The 27,949-nt window shown below is 58.3% G+C and overlaps 1 protein-coding gene across 1 annotated transcript; it reads left to right on the top strand.

Annotated features, from left to right (window-relative positions):
* Positions 1-3: 3 nt before the first annotated feature.
* LOC121108936 (CXXC-type zinc finger protein 1-like) lies at positions 4-27,949 on the top strand (the record flags this gene model as incomplete). The annotated part of the gene is made up of 6 exons (XM_040657268.1): positions 4-14; positions 4,975-5,071; positions 16,287-16,439; positions 25,263-25,592; positions 25,650-26,158; positions 26,216-27,949. Coding segments are annotated over 4 exons (402 nt in total), but the record flags the coding sequence as incomplete, so codon positions are not given.

The raw sequence follows: 27,949 nt of genomic DNA, 5'->3' as shown, positions 1-27,949 counted from the left end.
ACACGCATCGAAGGGTGAGTGACCCCACAGCGACCCCAAAGAGACCCCAAAACGACCCCAAAGTGACCCCACAGCGACCCCACAGCAACCCCACAGTGACCCCAAAGCGACCCCACAGCGACCCCAAAAGAACCCCAAAGTGACCCCAAAGTGCCATCAGTGGGACCCCAGAGACCCCAATGGGACCCCAATGGGACCCCAAAGTGACCCCAAAGTGCCATCATCAGTGGGACCCCAAAGAGACCCCAATGGGACTCCAAAGAGACCCCAAAGGGACCCCAAAGCGACCCCAAAGGGACCCCATGGTGACCCCAATCGGACCCCAAAGTGACCCCAAAGGGACCCTGATGTGACCCCAAAGTCCCATCAGTGGGACCCCAAAGAGACCCCAGTGGGACCCCAAAGCGACCCCAAAGGGACCCCATGGTGACCCCAAAGCGTTACCAAAGGGACCCCAAAGTGCCATCAGTGGGACCCCAAAGGGACCCCAAAAGAATCCCAAAGTGACCCCAAAGTGCCATCAGTGGGACCCCAAAGAGACCCCAAAGTGACCCCAAAGTGACCCCAAAAGAACCCTGAAGTGACCCCAAAGTGCCATCAGTGGGACCCCAAAGTGGCCCCAAAGAGATCCCACAGCGACCCTAAAGGGACCCCATGGTGACCCCAAAGTGCTCCCAAAGGGACCCCAAAGTGGCCCCAATGGGACCCCAAAGTGACCCCAAAGGGACCCTGATGGGACCCCAAAGTGCCATCAGTGGGACCCCAAAGAGACCCCCAATGGGACCCCAAAGTGACCCCAATGGGACCCCAAAGTGACCCCAAAGTGCCATCAATGGGACCCCAAAGAGACCCCAATGGGACTCCAAAGAGACCCTAAAGGGACCCCAATGTGACCCCAAAGCGCTCCCAAAGGGACCCCAAAGTGACCCCAATGGGACCCCAAAGTGACCCCAAAGAGACCCCGATGGGACCCAATAGCGACCCTAAACTGACCCCAAAGTGCCATCAGTGGGACCCCAAAGGGACCCCAAAAGAATCCCAAAGTGACCCCAAAATGCCATCAATGTGACCCCAAAGAGACCCCAATGGGACTCCAAAGCGACCCCAAAGTGACCCCAAAGCGACCCCAAAGGGACCCCAATGTGACCCCAAAGCGCTCCCAAAGGGACCCCAAAGTGCCATCAGTGGGACCCCAAAGGGACCCCAAAGTGACCCCAAAGTGCCATCAATGTGACCCCAAAGAGACCCCAATGGGACCCCAAAGAGACCCCAATGGGACCCCAAAGCGCTCCCAAAGGGACCCCAAAGGGACCCCAAAGCCCCCCCTTTCCCCATACCCCCCCCGACCCCAATATGACCCCCTGACCACATACCCCCCCCGACCCCATATCCCCCCCATGACCCCATATGATCCCCCGACCCTATATGACCCCCCATGATCCCATATCCCCCCCCAAACCCCAATATGACCCCCCGACCCCATATCCCCCCCTGACGCCGATATGACCCCATATGACCCCCCCGATCCCATATCCCCCCCTGACCCCATACCCCCCCCATGACCCCATACCCCCCGACCCCATATCCCCCCCTGACCCCATACCCCCCCCATGACCCCATACCCCCCTGACCCCAATGTAACCCCAAATGACCCCATATGCCCCCCTGACCCCATATGCCCCCCATGACCCCATATCCCCCCCTCACCCCATATCCCCTCATGACCCCATATCCCCCCCTCACCCCATACTCCCCCTGACCCCATATCCCCCCATGACCCCATATGCCCCCCTCACCCCATATCCCCCCCAGACCCCATATTCCCCCCATGACCCCATTATGCCCCCCCCCGACCCGATAGCCCCCTTGACCCCATATCCCCCCCTGACCCCATATCCCCCCCATCACCCCATATCCCCCCCCCGACCCCATATCCCCCCTGACCCCATATCCCCCCATGACCCCATATCCTCCCCTGGACCCCATACCCCCCCCGACCCCTTATCCCCCCATGACCCCATACTCTCCCCGACCCCATATCCCCTCCCCTCACCCCATATCCCCCCCATGACCCCATACCCCCCCATGAGCCCATTATGCCCCCCCCTCACCCCATACCCCCCCATGACCCCATACCCCCCCCGACCCCATACCCCCCCCGACCCCATATCCCCCCCATGACCCCATATTCCCCCCTCACCCCATACTCTCCCCGACCCCATATCCCCCCATGACCCCGTATCCCCCCTCACCCCATACTGCTCCCGACCCCAAATTCCCCCCCTCACCCCATACCTCCCCCAACCCCATATCCCCCCATGACCCCATACCCCCCCGACCCCATATCCCCCCCATGACCCCCATATCCTCCCATGACCCCATATCCCCCCTCACCCCATATCCCCCCCATGACCCCATTATGCCCCCCCGACCCCATATCCCCCCCATGACCCCATATCCCCCCCATGACCCCCATATCCCCCCATGACCCCATTATGCCCCCCCGACCCCATATCCCCCCCATGACCCCATATCCCCCCCATGACCCCCATATCCCCCCATGACCCCATATCCCCCCCCGACCCCATATCCCCCCCATGACCCCATATTCCCCCCATGACCCCATACCCCCCCCGACCCCATATCCCCCCCTGACTCCATACCCCCCCGACCCCATATTCCCCCCATGACCCCATATCCACCCCATGACCCCATATCCCCCCCTCACCCCATATCCCCCCCTCACCCCATAACCCCCCCCCGACCCCATATCCCCCCCTCACCCCATATCCCCCCCTCACCCCATAACCCCCCCCCGACCCCATATCCCCCCTCACTCCATATCCCCTCCATGACCCAATAACCCCCCCGACCCCTTATGCCTCCCCATGACCCCATAACCCCCCCCATGACTCCATATCCCCCCCCGGACCCCATATTCCCCCCGACCCCATATCCCCCCCATGACCCCATACCCCCCCCGACCCCATATCCCCCCTGACCCCATATCCCCCCCATGACCCCATATCCCCCCATGACCCCATATCCCCCCATGACCCCATTATGCCCCCCCGACCCCATATCCCCCCATGACCCCATTATGCCCCCCCGACCCCATATCCCCCCCATGACCCCATATCCCCCCCCTCACCCCATATCCCCCCTCACCCCATACCCCCCCCGACCCCATATCCCCCCCTGACCCCATATCCCTCCCTCACCCCATAACCCCCCCCCGACCCCATATCCCCCCTCACCCCATATCCCCTCCATGACCCAATAACCCCCCCCGACCCCGTATGCCCCCCCTGACCCCACAACCCCCCCCCGACCCCATATCCCCCCCTCACCCCATACTCCCCCCGACCCCATATCCACCCCATGACCCCATATCCCCCCCGACCCCATATCCCCCCCTGACCCCATATCCCCCCCTCACCCCATAACCCCCCCCCGACCCCATATCCCCCCTCACCCCATATCCCCTCCATGACCCAATAACCCCCCCCGACCCCATATCCCCCCATGACCCCATAACCACCCCCATGACCCCATATCCCCCCCCGGACCCCCATATCCCCGCATGACCCCATATCCCCCCTCATGACCCCATATCCCCCCCCGACCCCATATCCTCCCCCTGACCCCATATCCCCCCCATGACCCCATATCCCCCCCTGACCCCATACCCCCCCGACCCCATATTCCCCCCATGACCCCATATCCCCCCCTCACCCCATATCCCCCCATGACCCCATATCCCCCCCTCACCCCATATCCCCCCCGACCCCATATCCCCCCTCACCCCATATCCCCTCCATGACCCAATAACCCCCCCCGACCCCGTATGCCCCCCCTGACCCCATATCCCCCCCCCGACCCCATATCCCCCCCACGACCCCATACCCCCCCCGACCCCATATCCCCCCATGACCCCATTATGCCCCCCCGACCCCATATCCCCCCCATGACCCCATATCCCCCCCTGACCCCATATCCCCCCCCCCGACCCCATATCCCCCCATGACCCCTTACCCCCCCCTGACCCCATATCCCCCCCTGACCCCATATCCCCCCCCCCGACCCCACATCCCCCCATGACCCCTTACCCCCCCCTGACCCCATATCCCCCCTCACCCCATATCCCCCCATGACCCCATATCCCCCCCTCACCCCATATGCCCCCCTCACCCCATATCCCCCCCTCACCCCATATCCCCTCCATGACCCAATAACCCCCCCCGACCCCATATCCCCCCATGACCCCATAACCCCCCCCATGACCCCATATCCCCCCCCCGGACCCCATATTCCCCCTGACCCCATATCCCCCCTCATGACCCCATATCCCCCCCCCGACCCCCATACCCCCCCCTGACCCCATACTCCCCCTGACCCCATATCCCCCCATGACCCCATATGCCCCCCTCACCCCATATCCCCCCCAGACCCCATATCCCCCCCTGACCCCATACCCCCCCGACCCCATATCCCCCCCATGACCCCATACTCCCCCCGACCCCATATCCCCCCCTCACCCCATATCCCCCCCGACCCCATATCCCCCCCTCACCCCATATCCCCCCATGACCCCATATCCCCCCCTCACCCCATATCCCCCCCCGACCCCATATCCCCCCATGACCCCATTATGCCCCCCCCACGACCCCATATCCCCCCCATGACCCCATATCCCCCCCTGACCCCATATGCCCCCCCCGACCCCATATCCCCCCATGACCCCTTACCCCCCCCTGACCCCATATCCCCCCTCACCCCATATCCCCTCCATGACCCCATATCCCCCCCTCACCCCATATCCCCCATGACCCCATATCCCCCCCATGACCCCATATCCCCTCCATGACCCAATAACCCCCCCGACCCCTTATGCCTCCCCATGACCCCATAACCCCCCCCATGACCCCATATCCCCCCCCGACCCCACAGTGACCCCACAAAAATCCCTTTTAGGGCCACGCGGCTCTTCTGCGATGTTTACAACCCGCAGAGCAAAACCTATTGCAAAAGGCTGCAGGTGCTGTGCCCCGAGCACTCCCGCGACCCCAAAGTGAGTTATGGGGTCGCTTATAGGGTCAGGGGGGTTATGGGGTCAGGGGGTGTCCTATGGGGTCATGGGGGGGTTATGGGGTGATGGGGTTATGGGGTGTTGTGTGGGGTTCTGGGGTGCACTGTGGTGCTGTGCCCCGAGCACTCCCGCGACCCCAAAGTGAGTTATGGGGTCGCTTATAGGGTCAGGGGGGTTATGGGGTCAGGGGGTGTCCTATGGGGTCATGGGGGGGTTATGGGGTGATGGGGTTATGGGGTGTTGTGTGGGGTTCTGGGGTGCACTGTGGTGCTGTGCCCCGAGCACTCCCGCGACCCCAAAGTGAGTTATGGGGTCGCTTATAGGGTCAGGGGGTCATGGGGGGGGTTATGGGGTCATGGGGGGGTTATGGGGTTATGGGGTGTTGTGTGGGGTTCTGGGGTGCACTGTGGTGCTGTGCCCCGAGCACTCCCGCGACCCCAAAGTGAGTTATGGGGTCGCTTATAGGGTCAGGGGGGTTATGGGGTCATGGGGTGTCCTATGGGGTCATGGGGTCATGGGGGGGTTATGGGGTGATGGGGTTATGGGGTGTTGTGTGGGGTTCTGGGGTGCACTGTGGTGCTGTGCCCCGAGCACTCCCGCGACCCCAAAGTGAGTTATGGGGTCGCTTATAGGGTCAGGGGGGTTATGGGGTCAGGGGGTGTCCTATGGGGTCATGGGGGGGTTATGGGGTGATGGGGTTATGGGGTGTTGTGTGGGGTTCTGGGGTGCACTGTGGTGCTGTGCCCCGAGCACTCCCGCGACCCCAAAGTGAGTTATGGGGTCGCTTATAGGGTCAGGGGGTCATGGGGGGGGTTATGGGGTCATGGGGGGGTTATGGGGTTATGGGGTGTTGTGTGGGGTTCTGGGGTGCACTGTGGTGCTGTGCCCCGAGCACTCCCGCGACCCCAAAGTGAGTTATGGGGTCGCTTATAGGGTCAGGGGGGTTATGGGGTCATGGGGTGTCCTATGGGGTCATGGGGTCATGGGGGGGTTATGGGGTGATGGGGTTATGGGGTGTTGTGTGGGGTTCTGGGGTGCACTGTGGTGCTGTGCCCCGAGCACTCCCGCGACCCCAAAGTGAGTTATGGGGTCGCTTATAGGGTCAGGGGGGGTTATGGGGTCATGGGGTGTCCTATGGGGTCATGGGGTTCTGGGGTCCACTGTGGTGCTGTGCCCCGAGCACTCCCGCGACCCCAAAGTGAGTTATGGGGTCGCTTATAGGGTCAGGGGGTCATGGGGGGGGTTCTGGGGTCATGGGGTCATGGGGGGGTTATGGGGTGATGGGGTTATGGGGTGTTGTGTGGGGTTCTGGGGTGCACTGTGGTGCTGTGCCCCGAGCACTCCCGCGACCCCAAAGTGAGTTATGGGGTCGCTTATAGGGTCAGGGGGGTTATGGGGTCATGGGGTGTCCTATGGGGTTATGGGGTCATGGGGGGGCATGGGGGGGTTATGGGGTTATGGGGGGGTTATGGGGTCATGGGGTTCTGGGGTGCACTGTGGTGCTGTGCCCCGAGCACTCCCGCGACCCCAAAGTGAGTTATGGGGTCGCTTATAGGGTCAGGGGGTCATGGGGGTGTTATGGGGTCATGGGGTTCTGGGGTGCACTGTGGTGCTGTGCCCCGAGCACTCCCGCGACCCCAAAGTGAGTTATGGGGTCGCTTATAGGGTCAGGGGGTCATGGGGGGGGTTATGGGGTCAGGGGGGGTCATGGGGTCATGGGGGGGTTATGGGGTGATGGGGTTATGGGGTGTTGTGTGGGGTTCTGGGGTGCACTGTGGTGCTGTGCCCCGAGCACTCCCGCGACCCCAAAGTGAGTTATGGGGTCGCTTATAGGGTCAGGGGGTCATGGGGGGGTTATGGGGTCATGGGGTGTCCTATGGGGTCGTGGGGTTATGGGGTGATGGGGTTATGGGGTGTTGTGTGGGGTTCTGGGGTGCACTGTGGTGCTGTGCCCCGAGCACTCCCGCGACCCCAAAGTGAGTTATGGGGTCGCTTATAGGGTCAGGGGGGTTATGGGGTCATGGGGTGTCCTATGGGGTTATGGGGTCATGGGGGGGCATGGGGGGGTTATGGGGTTATGGGGGGGTTATGGGGTCATGGGGTTCTGGGGTGCACTGTGGTGCTGTGCCCCGAGCACTCCCGCGACCCCAAAGTGAGTTATGGGGTCGCTTATAGGGTCAGGGGGGTTATGGGGTCAGGGGGTGTCCTATGGGGTCATGGGGTCATGGGGGGGTTATGGGGTTATGGGGTGTTGTGTGGGGTTCTGGGGTGCACTGTGGTGCTGTGCCCCGAGCACTCCCGCGACCCCAAAGTGAGTTATGGGGTCGCTTATAGGGTCAGGGGGTGTCCTATGGGGTCATGGGGTCATGGGGGGGTTATGGGGTCATGGGGGGGTTATGGGGTTATGGGGTGTTGTGTGGGGTTCTGGGGTGCACTGTGGTGCTGTGCCCCGAGCACTCCCGCGACCCCAAAGTGAGTTATGGGGTCGCTTATAGGGTCAGGGGGGTTATGGGGGGGTCATGGGGTCATGGGGGGGTTATGGGGTTATGGGGTTATGGGGTGTTGTGTGGGGTTCTGGGGTGCACTGTGGTGCTGTGCCCCGAGCACTCCCGCGACCCCAAAGTGAGTTATGGGGTCGCTTATAGGGTCAGGGGGTCATGGGGGGGGTTATGGGGTCAGGGGGGGTCATGGGGTCATGGGGGGGTTATGGGGTGATGGGGTTATGGGGTGTTGTGTGGGGTTCTGGGGTGCACTGTGGTGCTGTGCCCCGAGCACTCCCGCGACCCCAAAGTGAGTTATGGGGTCGCTTATAGGGTCAGGGGGTGTCCTATGGGGTTATGGGGTCAGGGGGTGTCCTATGGGGTCGTGGGGTTATGGGGTTATGGGGAGTTCTGTGGGGTTCTGGGGTGCACTGTGGTGCTGTGCCCCGAGCACTCCCGCGACCCCAAAGTGAGTTATGGGGTCGCTTATAGGGTCAGGGGTGTCCTATGGGGTTATGGGGTTATGGGGGGGTTATGGGGTCATGGGGTTCTGGGGTGCACTGTGGTGCTGTGCCCCGAGCACTCCCGCGACCCCAAAGTGAGTTATGGGGTCACTTATAGGGTCAGGGGGGGTTATGGGGTCAGGGGGGGGCATGGGGTCATGGGGGGGTTATGGGGTCATGGGGTTATGGGGTGTTCTGTGGGGTTCTGGTGTGCACTGTGGTGCTGTGCCCCGAGCACTCCCGCGACCCCAAAGTGAGTTATGGGGTCGCTTATAGGGTCAGGGGGGTTATGGGGGGGGTTATGGGGTCATGGGGTGTCCTATGGGGTCGTGGGGTTATGGGGTTATGGGGTGTTGTGTGGGGTTCTGGGGTGCACTGTGGTGCTGTGCCCCGAGCACTCCCGCGACCCCAAAGTGAGTAATGGGGTCGGTTATGGGGTCGTGGGGTTATGGAGTTATGGGGTGTGCTGTGGGCTGTGCTGTGAGGCTGTGAGTTGACCGTATAACATTATGGGGCAGCCCTACAACCCCATGGGACGGCCATATAATGCTATGGGATGGCCATGTAACCCCACGGGACACCCATATAACCCCACGGAACACCCATATAACGCTATGGGACGGCCATATAACCCCATGGGACAGCCATATAACCCCACGGGACGGCCATATAATACTATGGGACGGCCATATAACCCCATGGGACGCCCATATAACCCCATGGGACGCCCATATAACCCCATGGGAGGCCCATATAACCCCACTGGGTGTCCATATAACCCCACGGGACGCCCATGTAACCCCATGGGACACCCATATAACCCCATGGGACGCCCATAGAACCCCATGGGACGGCCATAGAACCCCACGGGACGGCCATATAACCCCATGGGAGGACCATATAACCCCACGGGACGCCCATATAACCCCATGGGACGGCCATATAACCCCATGGGACGGCCATATAACCCCATGGGACACCAATATAACCCCACGGGACGGCCATATAACCCCATGGAACAGCCATATAACCCCATGGGACGCCCATATGACCCCATGGGACGCCCATAGAACCCCACTGGTCACCCATATAACCCCATGGGACACCCATATAACCCCACTGGTCACCCATATAACCCCATGGGACGCCCATATGACCCCATGGGACGGCCATATAACCCCATGGGACGGCCATATAATACTATGGGATGGCCATGTAACCCTATGGGACGCCCATACAACACTGTCGGACACCCATATAACCCCATGGGACGCCCATATGACCCCATGAGATGCCCATAGAACCCCATGGGGCGCCCATATAACTCCATGGGACACCCATATAGCCCCATGGGACGCCCATATGACCCCATGGAACAGCCATAGAACCCCATGGGACGCCCATATAACCCCATGGGACGGCCATATAACCCCATGGGAGCCCCATATAACCCCATGGGACACCCATATAACCCCATGGGACGCCCATATAACCCCACGGGACGCCCATATAACCCCATGGGACGGCCATAGAACCCCATGGGACGGCCATAGAACCCCATGGGACGGCCATATAATACTATGGGATGGCCATGTAACCCTATGGGACACCCATATAATGCTATGGGACTCCCATATAACCCCATGGAACGCCCATCTAACACCATGGGACGCCCATATAACCCCATGGGACGCCCATATGACCCCATGGGAGCCCCATATAACCCCATGGGAGCCCCATATAACCCCATGGGACGCCCATATAACCCCATGGGACGCCCATATGACCCCATGGGAGCCCCATATAACCCCATGGGAGCCCCATATAACCCCATGGGACGCCCATATAACCCCATGGGACGCCCATATAACCCCATGGGAGGCCCATATAACCCCATGGGACGCCCATATGACCCCATGGGACGCCCATAGAACCCCACGGGACGGCCATATAACCCCATGGGACGGCCATAGAACCCCACGGGATGGCCATATAATACTATGGGACGGCCCTATAATACTATGGGACGGCCATATAACCCCATGGGACGGCCATATAACCCCATGGGAGCCCCATATAACCCCATGGGAGCCCCATATAACCCCACGGGACGCCCATATAACCCCATGGGACGCCCATAGAACCCCATGGGACGCCCATATGACCCCATGGGACGCCCATAGAACCCCACGGGACGGCCATATAACCCCATGGGACGGCCATAGAACCCCACGGGATGGCCATATAATACTATGGGACGGCCCTATAATACTATGGGACGGCCATATAACCCCATGGGACGGCCATATAACCCCATGGGAGCCCCATATAACCCCATGGGAGCCCCATATAACCCCACGGGACGCCCATATAACCCCATGGGACGCCCATAGAACCCCATGGGACGGCCATATAACCCTATGGGACGGCCATAGAACCCCATGGGACGCCCATACAACACTGTCGGACACCCATATAACCGCATGGGACGCCCATATGACCCCATGGGACGCCCATAGAACCCCACGGGACGGGCGTATAATACTATGGGACGGCCATATAACCCCATCGGACTCCCATATAACCCCATGGGACGCCCATATGACCCCATGGGACGCCCATATAACCCCATGGGATGCCCATATAACCCCATGGGAGCCCCATATAACCCCATGGGAGCCCCATAGAACCCCACGGGACGCCCATAGAACCCCACTGGTCACCCATATGACCCCATGGGACACCCATATGACCCCATGGGACGCCCATATAACCCCATGGGACACCCATATAACCCCATGGGACGCCCATATGACCCCATGGGACGGCCATATCACCCCATGGGACGCCCATATGACCCCATGGGACGCCCATAGAACCCCACGGGACGGCCATATAACCCCATGGGACGGCCATATAACCCCATGGAACAGCCATATAACCCCATGGGACACCCATATGACCCCATGGGACGCCCATCTAACCCCATGGGACGCCCATCTAACCCCATGGAATGCCCATCTAACCCCATGGGACGGCCATAGAACCCCATGGGACGCCCATATGACCCCATGGGACGCCCATCTGACCCCATGGGACGCCCATATAACCCCACTGGTCACCCATATAACCCCATGGGATGCCCATAGAACCCCATGGGACGCCCATCTGACCCCATGGGACGCCCATAGAACCCCACGGGACGCCCATATGACCCCATGGGACGGCCATATAACTCCATGGGACACCCATATAATGCTATGGGACACCCATATAACCCCATGGGACACCCATATAACCCCATGGAACAGGCATATAACCCCATGGGACGCCCATATGACCCCATGGGACGCCCATATAACCCCATGGGATGCCCATATAACCCCATGGGAGCCCCATATAACCCCATGGGAGCCCCATAGAACCCCACGGGACGCCCATAGAACCCCACTGGTCACCCATATGACCCCATGGGACACCCATATGACCCCATGGGACGCCCATATAACCCCATGGGACACCCATATAACCCCATGGGACGCCCATATGACCCCATGGGACGGCCATATCACCCCATGGGACGCCCATATGACCCCATGGGACGCCCATAGAACCCCACGGGACGGCCATATAACCCCATGGGACGGCCATATAACCCCATGGAACAGCCATATAACCCCATGGGACACCCATATGACCCCATGGGACGCCCATCTAACCCCATGGGACGCCCATCTAACCCCATGGAATGCCCATCTAACCCCATGGGACGGCCATAGAACCCCATGGGACGCCCATATGACCCCATGGGACGCCCATCTGACCCCATGGGACGCCCATATAACCCCACTGGTCACCCATATAACCCCATGGGATGCCCATAGAACCCCATGGGACGCCCATCTGACCCCATGGGACGCCCATAGAACCCCACGGGACGCCCATATGACCCCATGGGACGGCCATATAACTCCATGGGACACCCATATAATGCTATGGGACACCCATATAACCCCATGGGACACCCATATAACCCCATGGAACAGGCATATAACCCCATGGGACGCCCATCTGACCCCATGGGACGGCCATAAGACCCCATGGGACGCCCATATGACCCATGGGGCACCCATATAACCCCATGGGACACCCATATAATGCTATGGGACACCCATATAATCCCATGGGACGGCCATATGACCCCATGGGAGCCCCATATAACCCCATGGGACACCCATATAACCCCATAGGACACCCATATGACCCCATGGGACGCCCATAGAACCCCACGGGACGGCCATATAATACTATGGGACGGCCGTATAATACTATGGGACGGCCCTATAATACTATGGGACGGCCATATAACCCCATCGAACTCCCATATAACGCTATGGGACACCCATATAACGCTATGGGACACCCATATAACCCCATGGGACACCCATATAACCCCATGGGACGCCCATATAACCCCATGGGACGGCCATATAACCCCATGGGACGCCCATAGAACCCCACGGGACGGCCATATAATACTATGGGACGGCCGTATAATACTATGGGACGGCCCTATAATACTATGGGACGGCCATATAACCCCATCGGACTCCCATATAACGCTATGGGACACCCATATAACGCTATGGGACACCCATATAACCCCATGGGACACCCATATAACCCCATGGGACGCCCATATGACCCCATGGGACGCCCATATGACCCCATGGGACGCCCATAGAACCCCACGGGACGGCCATATAATACTATGGGACGGCCGTATAATACTATGGGACGGCCGTATAATTCTATGGGACAGCCGTATAATGCTATGGGACGCCCATATAACCCCATCGGACGCCCATATAACCCCATGGAACAGCCATATAACCCCATGGGACGCCCATCTGACCCCATGGGACGGCCATATGACCCCATGGGACGCCCATATGACCCATGGGGCACCCATATAACCCCATGGGACACCCATATAATGCTATGGGACACCCATATAATCCCATGGGACGGCCATATGACCCCATGGGAGCCCCATATAACCCCATGGAACAGCCATATAACCCCATGGGACGCCCATATGACCCCATAGGACAGCCATATAACCCCATGGGACGCCCATATGACCCATGGGGCACCCATATAACCCCATGGGACACCCATATAATGCTATGGGACACCCATATAATCCCATGGGACGGCCATATGACCCCATGGGAGCCCCATATAACCCCATGGAACAGCCATATAACCCCATGGGACACCCATATGACCCCATGGAACACCCATATAACCCCATAGGACACCCATATGACCCCATGGGACGCCCATAGAACCCCACGGGACGGCCATATAATACTATGGGACGGCCCTATAATACTATGGGACGGCCATATAACCCCATGGGACGCCCATAGAACCCCACGGGACGGCCATATAACCCCATGGGACGGCCATATAACCCCATGGAACAGCCATATAACCCCATGGGACACCCATCTGACCCCATGGGACGCCCATAGAACCCCATGGAACAGCCATATAACCCCATGGGACGCCCATCTGACCCCATGGGACGCCCATATAACCCCATGGGACGGCCATAGAACCCCACGGGACGGCCGTATAATACTATGGGACGGCCATAGAACCCCATGGGACGGCCATATAACCCCATGGGACGCCCATCTAACCCCATGGGATGCCCATATAACCCCATGGGATGGCCATATAACCCCATGGGACGCCCATATAACCCCACGGGACGCCCATCTAACCCCATAGGACAGCCATATAACCCCATGGGACGCCCATATGACCCCATGGGACGCCCATATAACCCCATGGGACACCCATATAACCCCATGGAACAGCCATATAACCCCATGGGACGCCCATCTGACCCCATGGGACGGCCATAGAACCCCACGGGACGGCCGTATAATACTATGGGACGGCCGTATAATGCTATGGGACGGCCCTATAATACTATGGGACGGCCATATAACCCCATCGGACTCCCATATAACGCTATGGGACACCCATATAACGCCATGGGACACCCATATAACCCCATGGGACACCCATATAACGCTATGGGACACCCATATAACGCTATGGGACACCCATATAACCCCATGGGACACCCATATGACCCCATGGGACACCCATATAACCCCATGGGACACCCATATAACCCCACGGGACGGCCATATAATACTATGGGACGGCCGTATAATGCTATGGGACGGCCCTATAATACTATGGGACGGCCATATAACCCCATCGGACTCCCATATAACGCTATGGGACACCCATATAACGCTATGGGACACCCATATAACCCCATGGGACACCCATATAACCCCATGGGACGGCCATATAACCCCATGGGACGCCCATAGAACCCCACGGGACGGCCATATAATACTATGGGACGGCCGTATAATACTATGGGACGGCCGTATAATGCTATGGGACGGCCCTATAATACTATGGGACGGCCATATAACCCCATCGGACTCCCATATAACGCTATGGGACACCCATATAACCCCATGGGACACCCATATAACCCCATAGGACAGCCATATAACCCCATGGGACGCCCATATAACCCCATGGGACGCCCATCTAACCCCATGGGATGCCCATGTAACCCCATGGGACGCCCATAGAACCCCACGGGACGGCCATATAATACTATGGGACGGCCCTATAATACTATGGGACGGCCATATAACCCCATGGGACGCCCATAGAACCCCACGGGACGGCCATATAACCCCATGGGACAGCCATATAACCCCATGGGAGCCCCATATAACCCCATGGGACGCCAATCTAACCCCATGGGACGCCCATAGAACCCTATGGGATGGCCATATAACCCCATGGGACTCCCATATAACCCCACGGGACGCCCATATGACCCCATGGGACGCCCATAGAACCCCATGGGAGCCCCATATAACCCCATGGGACACCCATATAACCCCACGGGACGCCCATATAACCCCATGGGACGCCCATATGACCCCATGGGACGCCCATAGAACCCCACGGGACGGCCATATAATACTATGGGACGGCCGTATAATACTATGGGATGGCCATAGAACCCCATGGGACGCCCATAGAACCCCATGGGAGGCCCATATAACCCCATGGGACGGCCATATAACCCCATGGGAGCCCCATATAACCCCATGGGACACCCATGTAACCCCATGGGACGCCCATATAACCCCATGGGACGGCCATAGAACCCCACGGGACGCCCATAGGACCCCACGGGACGGCCATATAATACTATGGGACGGCCGTATAATACTATGGGACGGCCGTATAATGCTATGGGACGGCCCTATAATACTATGGGACGGCCATATAACCCCATGGGACGCCCATATAACCCCCTGGGACGCCCATAGAACCCCACGGGACGGCCATATAACCCCATGGGACGGCCATATAACCCCATGGAACAGCCATATAACCCCATGGGACGCCCATATGACCCCATGGGACACCCATATAACCCCATAGGACAGCCATATAACCCCATGGGACACCCATATAACCCCATAGGACACCCATATGACCCCATGGGACACCCATATAACCCCATGGGACGCCCATATAACCCCATGGGACGCCCATATAACCCCACGGGACGGCCATAGAACCCCACGGGACGGCCATATAATACTATGGGACGGCCGTATAATACTATGGGACGGCCATATAACCCCATGGGACGCCCATATGACCCCATGGGACGCCCATAGAACCCCACGGGACGCCCATATAACCCCATGGAACAGCCATATAACCCCATGGGACGCCCATCTGACCCCATGGGACGCCCATATGACCCCATGGGAGGCCCATATAACCCCACTGGGCCATATAATACTATGGGACGGCCATATAACCCCACGGGACGCCCATCTGACCCCACGGGACGCCCATATGACCCCATGGGACGCCCATCTGACCCCATGGGACGCCCATATAACCCCATGGGACACCCATCTGACCCCATGGGATGCCCATATAACCCCATGGGACGCCCATATGACCCCATGGGACACCCATCTGACCGCATGGGACGCCCATAGAACCCCACGGGACGGCCATATAACCCCATGGGACGGCCGTATAATACTATGGGATGGCCACGCGCCCCCCCAGGTGCCGGCAGACGAGGTGTGCGGGTGCCCGTTGGTGCGGGACGTGTTTGAGCTGACGGGGGACTTCTGCCGCGTCCCCAAACGCCGCTGCAACCGCCACTACTGCTGGGAGAAACTGCGCCGGGCGGAGGTGGACCTGGAGCGCGTCCGGGTGGTGAGTGGGGGGTTATATGGGGGGGTATGGGGGTGTATGGGGGGTATATGGGGGTATATGGGGGGCTATGGGGGTTATATGGGGGTCTGTGGGGGTTTGTGGGGGTATATGGGGGTATATGGGGGGCTATGGGGGTTATATGGGGGTTTGTGGGAGTTGTATGCGGGTAGATGGGGGTTGTATGGGGGTATATGGGGGTTATATGGGGGTTTGTGGGGGTTCTAAGGGGGTAAAGGGGGGTATATGGGGGTTATATCGGGGTGTATGGGGGGCTATGGGGGTTATATGGGGGTATATAGGGATATATGGGGGTTTGTGGGGGTTATATGGGGGTAGATGGGGGTTATATGGGGGTATATGGGGGGCTATGGGGGTTAAATAAGGATATATGGGGGTATATGGGGGTTTGTGGGGGTTAAATGGGGGTTATATGGGGGTATATGGGGGTTATATGGGGGAATATGGGGGGCTACGGGGGTTATATGGGGGTATATGGGGGTTATATGGGGGTTATATGGGGGTATATGGGGGTATGTGGGGGTTGTATGGGGGTCTGTGGGGGTTATATGGGGGAATATGGGGGGCTATGGGGGTTATATGGGGGAAGATGGGGGTTGTATGGGGGAATATGGGGGTTATATGGGGGAATATGGGGGGCTATGGGGGTTATATGGGGGAAGATGGGGCTGGTATGGGGATATATGGGGGTATATGGGGGGCTATGGGGGTTATATGGGGGAAGATGGGGGTTGTATGGGGGTATATGGGGGATATATGGGGGTATATGGGGGTTTGTGGGGGTTATATGGGGGTATATGGGGGGCTATGGGGGTTATATGGGGGTATATGGGGGTATATGGGGGGCTGTGGGGGTTATATGGGGGTATAAGGGGTTATATAGGGGTTTGTGGGGGTTATATGGGGGTATATGGGGGTTATATGGGGGTAGATGGGGGTTGTATGGGGGGCTATGGGGGTTATATGGGGGTATAAGGGGTTATATAGGGGTTTGTGGGGGTTCTAAGGGGGTAAAGGGGGGTATATGGGGGTATATGGGGGTATATGGGGGGCTATGGGGGTTATATGGGGGTATATGGGGGTTTGTGGGGGTTAAATGGGGGTATATGGGGGTTATATGGGGGTATATGTGGGTATATGGGGGTTATATGGGGGTTTGTGGGGGTTATATGGGGGAATATGGGGGTTATATGGGGGTTTGTGGGGGTATATGGGGGTATATGGGGGTTTGTGGGGGTTGTATGGGGGTATATGGGGGGCTATGGGGGTTATATGGGGGTTTGTGGGGGTTATATGGGGGAATATGGGGGTTATATGGGGGTGTGTGGGGGTTATATGGGGGTAAAGGGGGGTATATGGGGGTTATATGGGGGTTTGTGGGGGTATATGGGGGTATATGGGGGTAGATGGGGGTTGTATGGGGGTATATGGGGGGCTATGGGCGTTGTATGGGGTTATATGGGGCTTTGTGGGGGTTTGTGGGGGTTATATGGGGGTTATATGGGGGTATATGGGGGGCTATGGGGGTTATATGGGGGTATATGGGGGTTATATGGGGGGCTATGGGGGTTATATGGGGGTATAAGGGGTTATATAGGGGTTTGTGGGGGTTATATGGGGGTATATGGGGGTATATGGGGGGCTATGGGGGTTATATGGGGGTATATAGGGATATATGGGGGTTTGTGGGGGTTATATGGGGGTAGATGGGGGTTATATGGGGGTAGATGGGGGTTGTATGGGGGTATATGGGGGTATATGGGGGTATATGGGGGTTTGTGGGGGTTATATGGGGGGCTATGGGGGTTATATGGGGGTATGTGGGGGTTAAATGGGGGTTATATGGGGGTATATGGGGGTTATATGGGGGTTTGTGGGGGTTATATGGGGGTAAAGGGGGGTATATGGGGGGCTATGGGGGTTATATGGGGGTATATGGGGGTATATGGGGGGCTATGGGGGTTATATGGGGGTAGATGGGGGTTGTATGGGGGTATATGGGGGGCTATGGGGGTTATATGGGGGTAGATGGGGGTTGTATGGGGGTATATGGGGGTATATGGGGGGGTTTGTGGGGGTTATATGGGGGTTTGTGGGGGTTATATGGGGGTATACGGGGTTGTATGGGGGTATATGGGGGTTTGTGGGGGTTATATGGGGGAATATGGGGGTTATATGGGGGTTTGTGGGGGTATATGGGGGTTAAATGGGGGTATATGGGGGTTATATGGGGGTATATGGGGGGCTATGGGGGTTATATGGGGGTTTGTGGGGGTTGTATGGGGATATATGGGGGTTAAATGGGGGTATATGGGGGTCTGTGGGGGTTATATGGGGGTTATATGGGGGAATATGGGGGTTTGTGGGGGTTATATGGGGGAATATGGGGGGCTACGGGGGTTATATGGGGGTAAAGGGGGGTATATGGGGGTTATATGGGGGCTTGTGGGAGTTGTATGGGGGTAGATGGGGGTTGTATGGGGGTATATGGGGGGCTATGGGGGTTAAATGGGGTTATATGGGGGTTATATGGGGGTTTGTGGGGGTTGTATGGGGATATATGGGGGTTAAATGGGGGTATATGGGGGTCTGTGGGGGTTATATGGGGGTTATATGGGGGAATATGGGGGGCTACGGGGGTTATATGGGGGTAAAGGGGGGTATATGGGGGTTATATGGGGCTTGTGGGAGTTGTATGGGGGTAGATGGGGGTTGTATGGGGGTATATGGGGGTTATATGGGGGTTAAATGGGGTTATATGGGGGTTATATGGGGGTTTGTGGGGGTTGTATGGGGATATATGGGGGTTAAATGGGGGTATATGGGGGTCTGTGGGGGTTATATGGGGTTATATGGGGGAATATGGGGGTTTGTGGGGGTTATATGGGGGAATATGGGGGGCTACGGGGGTTATATGGGGGTAAAGGGGGGTATATGGGGGTTATATGGGGGCTTGTGGGAGTTGTATGGGGGTAGATGGGGGTTGTATGGGGATATATGGGGGGCTATGGGGGTTAAATGGGGTTATATGGGGGTTATATGGGGGTTTGTGGGGGTTGTATGGGGATATATGGGGGTTAAATGGGGGTATATGGGGGTCTGTGGGGGTTATATGGGGGTTATATGGGGGTATATGGGGGTTATATGGGGGTTTGTGGGGGTTGTATGGGGGTATGTGGGGGTAGATGGGGGTTGTATGGGGGTATGTGGGGGTAGATGGGGGTTGTATGGGGGTAGATGGGGGAATATGGGGGGCTACGGGGGTTGTATGGGGGGGTATATGGGGGATATATGGGGGTATATGGGGATATATGGGGGTATATGGGGGGCTATGGGGTTATATGGGGGTTATATGGGGGTTTGTGGGGGTTCTAAGGGGGTAAAGGGGGGTATATGGGGGTTATATGGGGGTATATGGGGGGCTATGGGGGTTATATGGGGGTATATAGGGATATATGGGGGTTTGTGGGGGTTATATGGGGGGCTATGGGGGTTATATGGGGGTATGTGGGGGTTAAATGGGGGTTATATGGGGGTATATGGGGGTTATATGGGGGGTTATATGGGGGTATATGGGGGTTTGTGGGGGTTAAATGGGGGTTTTATGGGGGTATATGGGGGTTATATGGGCGTAGATGGGGGAATATGGGGGGCTACGGGGGTTATATGGGGGGGTATATGGGGGATATATGGGGGTATATGGGGATATATGGGGGTATATGGGGGGCTATGGGGGTTATATGGGGGAAGATGGGGGTTGTATGGGGGTATATGGGGGTTATATGGGGGTATATGGGGGGCTATGGGGGTTATATGGGGGTATATGGGGGTTATATGGGGGTATATGGAGGTTGTATGGGGGTATATGGGGGTTGTATGGGGGTAGATGGGGGTTATATGGGGGTATATGGGGGGTATATGGGGGTATATGGGGGGCTATGGCGCTTATATGGGGGTATAAGGGGTTATATGGGGGGCTACGGGGGTTATATGGGAGTATATGGGGGGCTATGGGGGTATATGCGGGTATATGGGGGTTATATGGGGGTTTGTGGGGGTTATATGCGGATATATGGGGGTATATGGGGGGCTATGGGGGTTATATGGGGGTTTGTGGGAGTTGTATGCGGGTAGATGGGGGTTGTATGGGGGTATATGGGGGTTATATGGGGGTTTGTGGGGGTTCTAAGGGGGTAAAGGGGGGTATATGGGGGTTATATCGGGGTGTATGGGGGGCTATGGGGGTTATATGGGGGTATATAGGGATATATGGGGGTTTGTGGGGGTTATATGGGGGTAGATGGGGGTTATGTGGGGGTATATGGGGGGCTATGGGGGTTAAATAAGGATATATGGGGGTATATGGGGGTTTGTGGGGGTTAAATGGGGGTTATATGGGGGTATATGGGGGTTATATAGGGGGTTATATGGGGGTATATGGGGGTTTGTGGGGGTTAAATGGGGGTTATATGGGGGTATATGGGGGTTATATGGGGGTAGATGGGGGAATATGGGGGGCTACGGGGGTTATATGGGGGGGTATATGGGGGATATATGGGGGTATATGGGGATATATGGGGGTATATGGGGGGCTATGGGGGTTATATGGGGGAAGATGGGGGTTATATGGGGGTATATGGGGGTTTGTGGGGGTATATGGGGGTTATATGGGGTTTTGTTGGGGGCTATGAAGGTTATATGGGGGTGTATGGGGTTATATGGGGGTATATGGGGGTTCCATGGGGGTATATGGGGTTCTATGGGGGTATATGGGGGTTGTATGGGGGGCTCTGAGGGAATATGGGGGGATATGGGGATTATATGGGGGAATATGGGGGTTTATGGGGGTTCTATGGGGGTTTATGGGGGGTCCTATTGGGGTCTATGGGGGTTCTATGGGGGTTCTATGGGGGTCTGAGGGGGTCTTAAGGGGGGTCTGAGGGGATTTTTGGGGTCCCTATGGGGTCTGAGTTTCCCTATGGGTCCCTGGGGCTCCTTGTGGGGTCTGTGGGGTCCCTATGGGTTCTATGGGGTCTCTATGGGGTCTTTGGGGTCCCTCTGGGGTCTATAGGGTCTCTAGGGGGTCTATGGGATCTCTATGGGGTCTGTGGGGTCCCTGTTTAGTCTTTTGGGTCCCTTTGGGGTCTATAGGGTCTTTAGGGGGTCTGTGGGATCTCTATGGGGTCTGTGGGGTCTCTATGGGGTTTGTGGGGTCCCTGTTAGGTCTGTGGGGTCCCTCTGGGGTCTGTGGCATCTCTATGGGGTCAGTGGGGTCTCTATGGGGACTGTGGGGTCCCTTTGGGGTCCGTATGGGGTCTCTATGGGGTCTGTGGAGTTCCTGTTTGGTCTGTGGGGTCCCCATGGGGTCTGTGGCATCTCTATGGGGTCAGTGGGGTCTCTATGGGGTCTGTGAGGTCCCTATGGGGTCTATAGGGTCCCTATGGGATCTGTGGGGTCCCTGTTAGGTCTGTGGGGTCCCTATGGGGTCTGTGGGGTCAGTGGCGTCCCTATGGGGTCTCTGGGGTCCCTATGGGGTCTATAGGGTCCCTATGGGATCTGTGGGGTCCCTGTTAGGTCTGTGGGGTCCCTATGGGGTCTGTGGGGTCCTTATGGTGTTTGTGAGGCCATTATAAGGTTTATGGGGTCCCTATGGGGTCTGTGGGGTCCCTATGGGGTCTGTTGGGTCCCTATGGAGTCTATAGGGTCTCTATGGGGTCTGTGGGGTCCCTATGGATTCTATGGGATCTCTATGGGGTCTGTGGGTTCTGTGGGGTCTGTGGTGTCCCTCTGGGGTCAGTGGGATCTCTATGGGATCTATGGGGTCTATAGGTTCCCTATGGTGTCTGTGGGGTCCCTATGGGTTGTGTGGGGTCTGTGGGGTCCGTATGGGGTCTGTGGGGTCCCTATGGGTTCTATGGGTTCCTATGGGGCCTGTGGGGTCCCTGTATGGTCCTTGGGGTCCCTATGGGGTCTGTGGGGTCTCTGTGGGATCTATGGCATCACTATGGGGTCTGTGGGGTCTGTGGCATCCCTATGGGGTCTGTGGGGTCCCTATGGGGTCTATGGGTTTCTATGGGGTCTGTGGGGTCCCTATGGGGTCTGTGTGTTCTGTGTCGTCCCTCTGGGGTCTGTGGGGTCCCTCTGAGGTCTATAGGGTCTCTATGGGGTCTATAGGGTCCCTATGGGGTCTGTGGGTTCTGTGGTGTCTGTGGGGGTCCCTCTGGGGTCTGTGGGGTCAGTGGCGTCCCTAAGGGGTCTGTGGGGTTCCTATGGGGTCTGTGGGGTCTTTATGGGTTCTATGGGTTCCTATGGGGTCTGTGGGTTCCTATGGGATCTGTGGGGTCCCTGTTTGGTCTGTGGGATCCCTCTGGGGTCTATAGGGTCCCTATGGGGTCTGTGGGGTCTTTATGGGTTCTATGGGTCCCTATGGGGTCTATAGGATCTCTGTGGGGTCTGTGGGGTCCCTATGGGGTCTGTGGGGTCCCTGTGGTGTATGTGGGGTCCCTATGGGGTCTATGGGTTCTCTATGGGGTCTGTGGGTTCTGTGGCATCCCAAGGGGGTCTGTGGGGTCCCTATGGGGTCTATAGGGTCCCTATGGGGTCTGTTGGATCCCTATCGGGTCTGTGGGGTCTCAATGGGGTCTATGGGATCTCTATGGGATCTGTGGGGTCTGTGGGGTCCCTCTGGGGTCTGTGGGGTCTTTATGGGTTCTATGGGTTCCTATGGGGTCTGTGGGGTCCCTCTGGGGTCTGTGGGGTCTTTATGGGTTCTATGGGTTCCTATGGGGTCTGTGGGGTCCCTATGGGGTCTGTGGCGTCCCTATGGGGTCTGTGGGTTCTTTATGGGGTCTATGGGGTCTGAGTGTCCGTATGGGGTCTGTGTGTTCCCTATGGGGTCTGTAGGGTCCCTATGGGGTCTGTGGGGTCTCTATGGGGTCTGTGGGGTCTGTGGGGTCCCTATGAAGTCTATCGGGTCTCTATGGGGTCTGTGGGGTCCCTATGGATTCTATGGGTTCCTATGGGGTCTGTGGCGTCCCTATGGGGTCTGTGGGGTCCCTATGGGATCTATAGGGTCCCTATGGGGTCTATGGGGTCTGAGTGTCCGTATGGGGTCTGTGGGGTCCCTCTGGGGTCTATAGGATCCCTATGGGGTCTGTGGGTTCTGTGGTGTCTGTGGGGTCCCTCTGGGGTCTGTGGGGTCTTTATGGGTTCTATGGGTTCCTATGGGGTCTGTGGGGTCCCTATGGGGTCTGTGGGGTCTTTATGGGTTCTATGGGTTCCTATGGGGTCTGTGGGGTCCCTATGGGGTCTGTGGGGTCTTTATGGGTTCTATGGGTTCCTATGGGGTCTGTGGGGTCCCTATGGGGTCTGTGGGGTCTTTATGGGTTCTATGGGTTCCTATGGGGTCTGTGGGGTCCCTATGGGGTCTGTGGGTTCTGTGGTGTCTGTGGGGTCCCTATGGGGTCTGTGGGGTCTTTATGGGTTCTATGGGTTCCTATGGGGTCTGTGGGGTCCCTATGGGGTCTGTGGGGTCTTTATGGATTCTATGGGTTCCTATGGGGTCTGTGGCGTCCCTATGGGGTCTGTGGGGTCCCTATGGGGTCTGTGGGGTCTTTATGGGTTCTATGGGTTCCTATGGGGTCTGTGGGGTCTTTATGGGTTCTATGGGTTCCTATGGGGTCTGTGGGGTCCCTATGGGGTCTGTGGGGTCCCTCTGGGGTCTGTGGGGTCCCTATGGGGTCTGTGGCGTCCCTATGGGGTCTGTGGGTTCTTTATGGGTTCTATGGATTCCTATGGGGTCTGTGGGGTCTTTATGGGTTCTATGGATTCCTATGGGGTCTGTGGGGTCTTTATGGGTTCTATGGGTTCCTATGGGGTCTGTGGGGTCCCTATGGGGTCTGTGGGGTCTTTATGGGTTCTATGGGTTCCTATGGGGTCTGTGGGGTCCCTATGGGGTCTGTGGGGTCTTTATGGGTTCTATGGGTCCCTATGGGGTCTGTGGGGTCCCTATGGGGTCTGTGGGGTCTCTATGGGATCTATAGGGTCCCTATGGGGTCTATGGGGTCTGAGTGTCCGTATGGGGTCTGTGTGTTCCCTATGGGGTCTGTGGGGTCCCTATGGGGTCTGTGGGGTCTCTATGGGGTCTGTGGGGTCTGTGGGGTCCCTATGAAGTCTATCGGGTCTCTATGGGGTCTGTGGGGTCCCTATGGATTCTATGGGTTCCTATGGGGTCTGTGGCGTCCCTATGGGGTCTGTGGGGTCCCTATGGGATCTATAGGGTCCCTATGGGGTCTATGGGGTCTGAGTGTCCGTATGGGGTCTGTGGGGTCTTTATGGGTTCTATGGGTCCCTATGGGGTCTGTGGGATCTCTATGGGATCTATGGAGTCTGTGGGGTCCCTGTTTGGTCTGTGGGTTCCCTCTGGGGTCTGTGGGGTCCCTATGGGGTCTATGGGATCTCTATGGGATCTATGGTGTCTGTGGGGTCCCTCTGGGGTCTATGGGGTCCCTATGGGGTCTGTGGGGTCTTTATGGGTTCTATGGGTTCCTATGGGGTCTGTGGGGTCTTTATGGGTTCTATGGGTCCCTCTGGGGTCTGTGGGGTCCCCATGGGGTCTGTGGGGTCTTTATGGGTTCTATGGGTCCCTATGGGGTCTGTGGGGTCTTTATGGGTTCTATGGGTTCCTATGGGGTCTGTGGGGTCTTTATGGGTTCTATGGGTCCCTATGGGGTCCGTGGGGTCCCTATGGGGTCCGTGAGGTCTGAGCGTTGTCCCTGTCCCCCCCCCCCCCCCCATGCCCCGCAGTGGTACAAGCTGGACGAGCTGTTTGAGCAGGAGCGCAACGTGAGGGCGGCGATGACCAACCGGGCCGGGCTGCTGGCGCTGATGCTGCACCAAACCATTCAGCACGACCCGCTCAGCCCCGACCTCCGCTCCCACCGCTGAGCGACCCCAACACCCCCCCCAACCCCCCCCTAACCCCCCACCCCCCCCACGGGGTCATTCGGGGTCAGACGGGGTCACCTGAGGTCACCCGGAGGCCTTGTGAGGCTGTGGGGCTGAGGTCACCTCGTGCCTTTATTGGGTCACATGGGGTCATCTGAGGTCACCCGGGGTCAGACGGGGTCAGCTGAGGTCAACCAGGGCCAGACGGGGTCACCTGAGGTCACCCGGAGGCGCTGTGGGGCTGAGGTCACCTGGTGCCTTTATTGGGTCACATGGGGTCATCTGAGGTCACCCGGGGTCACCCGGGGTCAGACGGGGTCAGCTGAGGTCAACCAGGGCCAGACGGGGTCACCTGAGGTCACCCGGAGCCCTTGTGAGGCTGTGGGGCTGAGGTCACCTGGTGCCTTTACTGGGTCACATGGGGTCATCTGAGGTCACCCGGGATCAGACGGGGTCAGCTGAGGTCAACCAGGGCCAGACGGGGTCACCTGAGGTCACCCGGAGGCATTGTGAGGCTGTGGGGCTGAGGTCACCTGGTGCCTTTATTGGGTCACATGGGGTCATCTGAGGTCACCTCGGGTCGTCTGAGGTCACCCGGGGTCAGACGGGGTCAGCTGAGGTCAACCAGGGCCAGACGGGGTCACCTGAGGTCACCCGGAGCCCTTGTGAGGCTGTGGGGCTGAGGTCACCTCGTGCCTTTATTGGGTCACATGGGGTCATCTGAGGTCACCCGGGGTCAGACGGGGTCAGCTGAGGTCAACCAGAGCCAGACGGGGTCACCTGAGGTCACCCGGAGGCGCTGTGGGGCTGAGGTCACCTGGTGCCTTTATTGGGTCACATGGGGTCATCTGAGGTCACCCGGGGTCAGACGGGGTCAGACAGGGTCACCTGAGGTCAACTAGGGCCAGACGGGGTCACCTGAGGTCACCCGGAGGCCTTGTGAGGCTGTGGGGCTGAGGTCATCTGGGGTCACCTGAGGTCACCCCATGTCACCCCTTAGGGTCACATGACCACGTCAGAGGGTCACCTGAGGTCGCCCTATGTCACCCCATGGGGTCACGTGACCATCTATCGGGGTCACCTGAGGTCACCCCGTGTCACCTCTTGGGGTCATGTGACCATTATCATGGTCGCCTGGGGTCACCTGAGGTCATCTTATGTCTCCCTATGTGGTCACGTGACCATTATTGGGGTCACCTGAGGTCACCCTCTCTCCCTATGTGGTCACGTGACCACTATTGGGGTCACCTGAGGTCACCCCATGTCTCCCTATGGGGTCACGTGACCAGGTTGCCTGAGGTCACCCTAGGTCACCCTATGGGGTCATGTGACCAATATCGGGGTCACCTGAGGTCACCCTATGTCTCCCTATGGGGTCACGTGACCATTATTGAGGTCACCTGAGGTCACCCTCTCTGTCCCTATGGGGTCACGTGACCGGGTTGCCTGAGGTCACCTGAGGTCACCCCATGTCTCCCTATGGGGTCACGTGACCATTATTGGGGTCACCTGAGGTCACCCTCTGTCTCCCTATGGGGTCACGTGACTGGATTGCCTGAGGTCACCTGAGGTCACCCCATGTCTCCCGATGGGGTCACGTGACCATCTATCGGGGTCACCTGAGGTCACCCCAGGTCACCCTATGGGGTCACGTGACCATTATTGAGGTCACCTGAGGTCACTCCATATCTCCCTATGGGGTCATGTGACCGGGTCACCTGGGGTCACCCGAGGTCACCCCATGTCTCCCTATGGGGTCACGTGACCATTACTGGGGTCACCTGAGGTCACCCTCTCTCTCCCTATGGGGTCACGTGACCGGGTTGCCTGAGGTCACCAGAGGTCACCCCATGTCTCCCTATGGGGTCACGTGACCATTATTGGGGTCACCTGAGGTCACCCCATGTCTCCCTATGGGGTCACGTGACCATTATTGGGGTCACGTGAGGTCACCCTCCCTCTCCCTATGGGGTCACGTGACCATCTATCAGGGTCACCTGAGGTCACCCTCTGTCTCCCTATGGGGTCACGTGACCATTACTGGGGTCACCTGAAGTCACCCTCTCTCTCCCTATGGGGTCACGTGACCGGGTTGCCTGAGGTCACCTGAGGTCACCCCATGTCTCCCTATGGGGTCACGTGACCATTATTGGGGTCACCTGAGGTCACCCCATGTCTCCCTATGGGGTCACGTGACCATTATTGGGGTCACCTGAGGTCACCCCATGTCTCCCTATGGGGTCACGTGACCGGGTTGCCTGAGGTCACCAGAGGTCACCCTAGGTCACCCTATGGGGTCATGTGACCAATATCGGGGTCACCTGAGGTCACCCCATGTCACCCCATGGGGTCACGTGACCATCTATCAGGGTCACCTGAGGTCACCCCATGTCTCCCTATGGGGTCACGTGACCGGGTCACCTGAGGTCACCTGGGGTCACCCCCAAAGTGACACCGGAAGTGGGGGGGGGGGGGGGGAGGAAGTGTGGGGGGGACACACGAAGGTGACATCGGGGAGCGGAGCGCAATAAAGTGGTGGCACCAAA

Source organism: Gallus gallus, unplaced genomic scaffold, assembly GCF_016699485.2.
Source record: "Gallus gallus isolate bGalGal1 unplaced genomic scaffold, bGalGal1.mat.broiler.GRCg7b scaffold_94, whole genome shotgun sequence".
NCBI lineage: Eukaryota > Metazoa > Chordata > Aves > Galliformes > Phasianidae > Gallus > Gallus gallus.
This window is presented reverse-complemented; position numbering and strand designations above follow the sequence as displayed.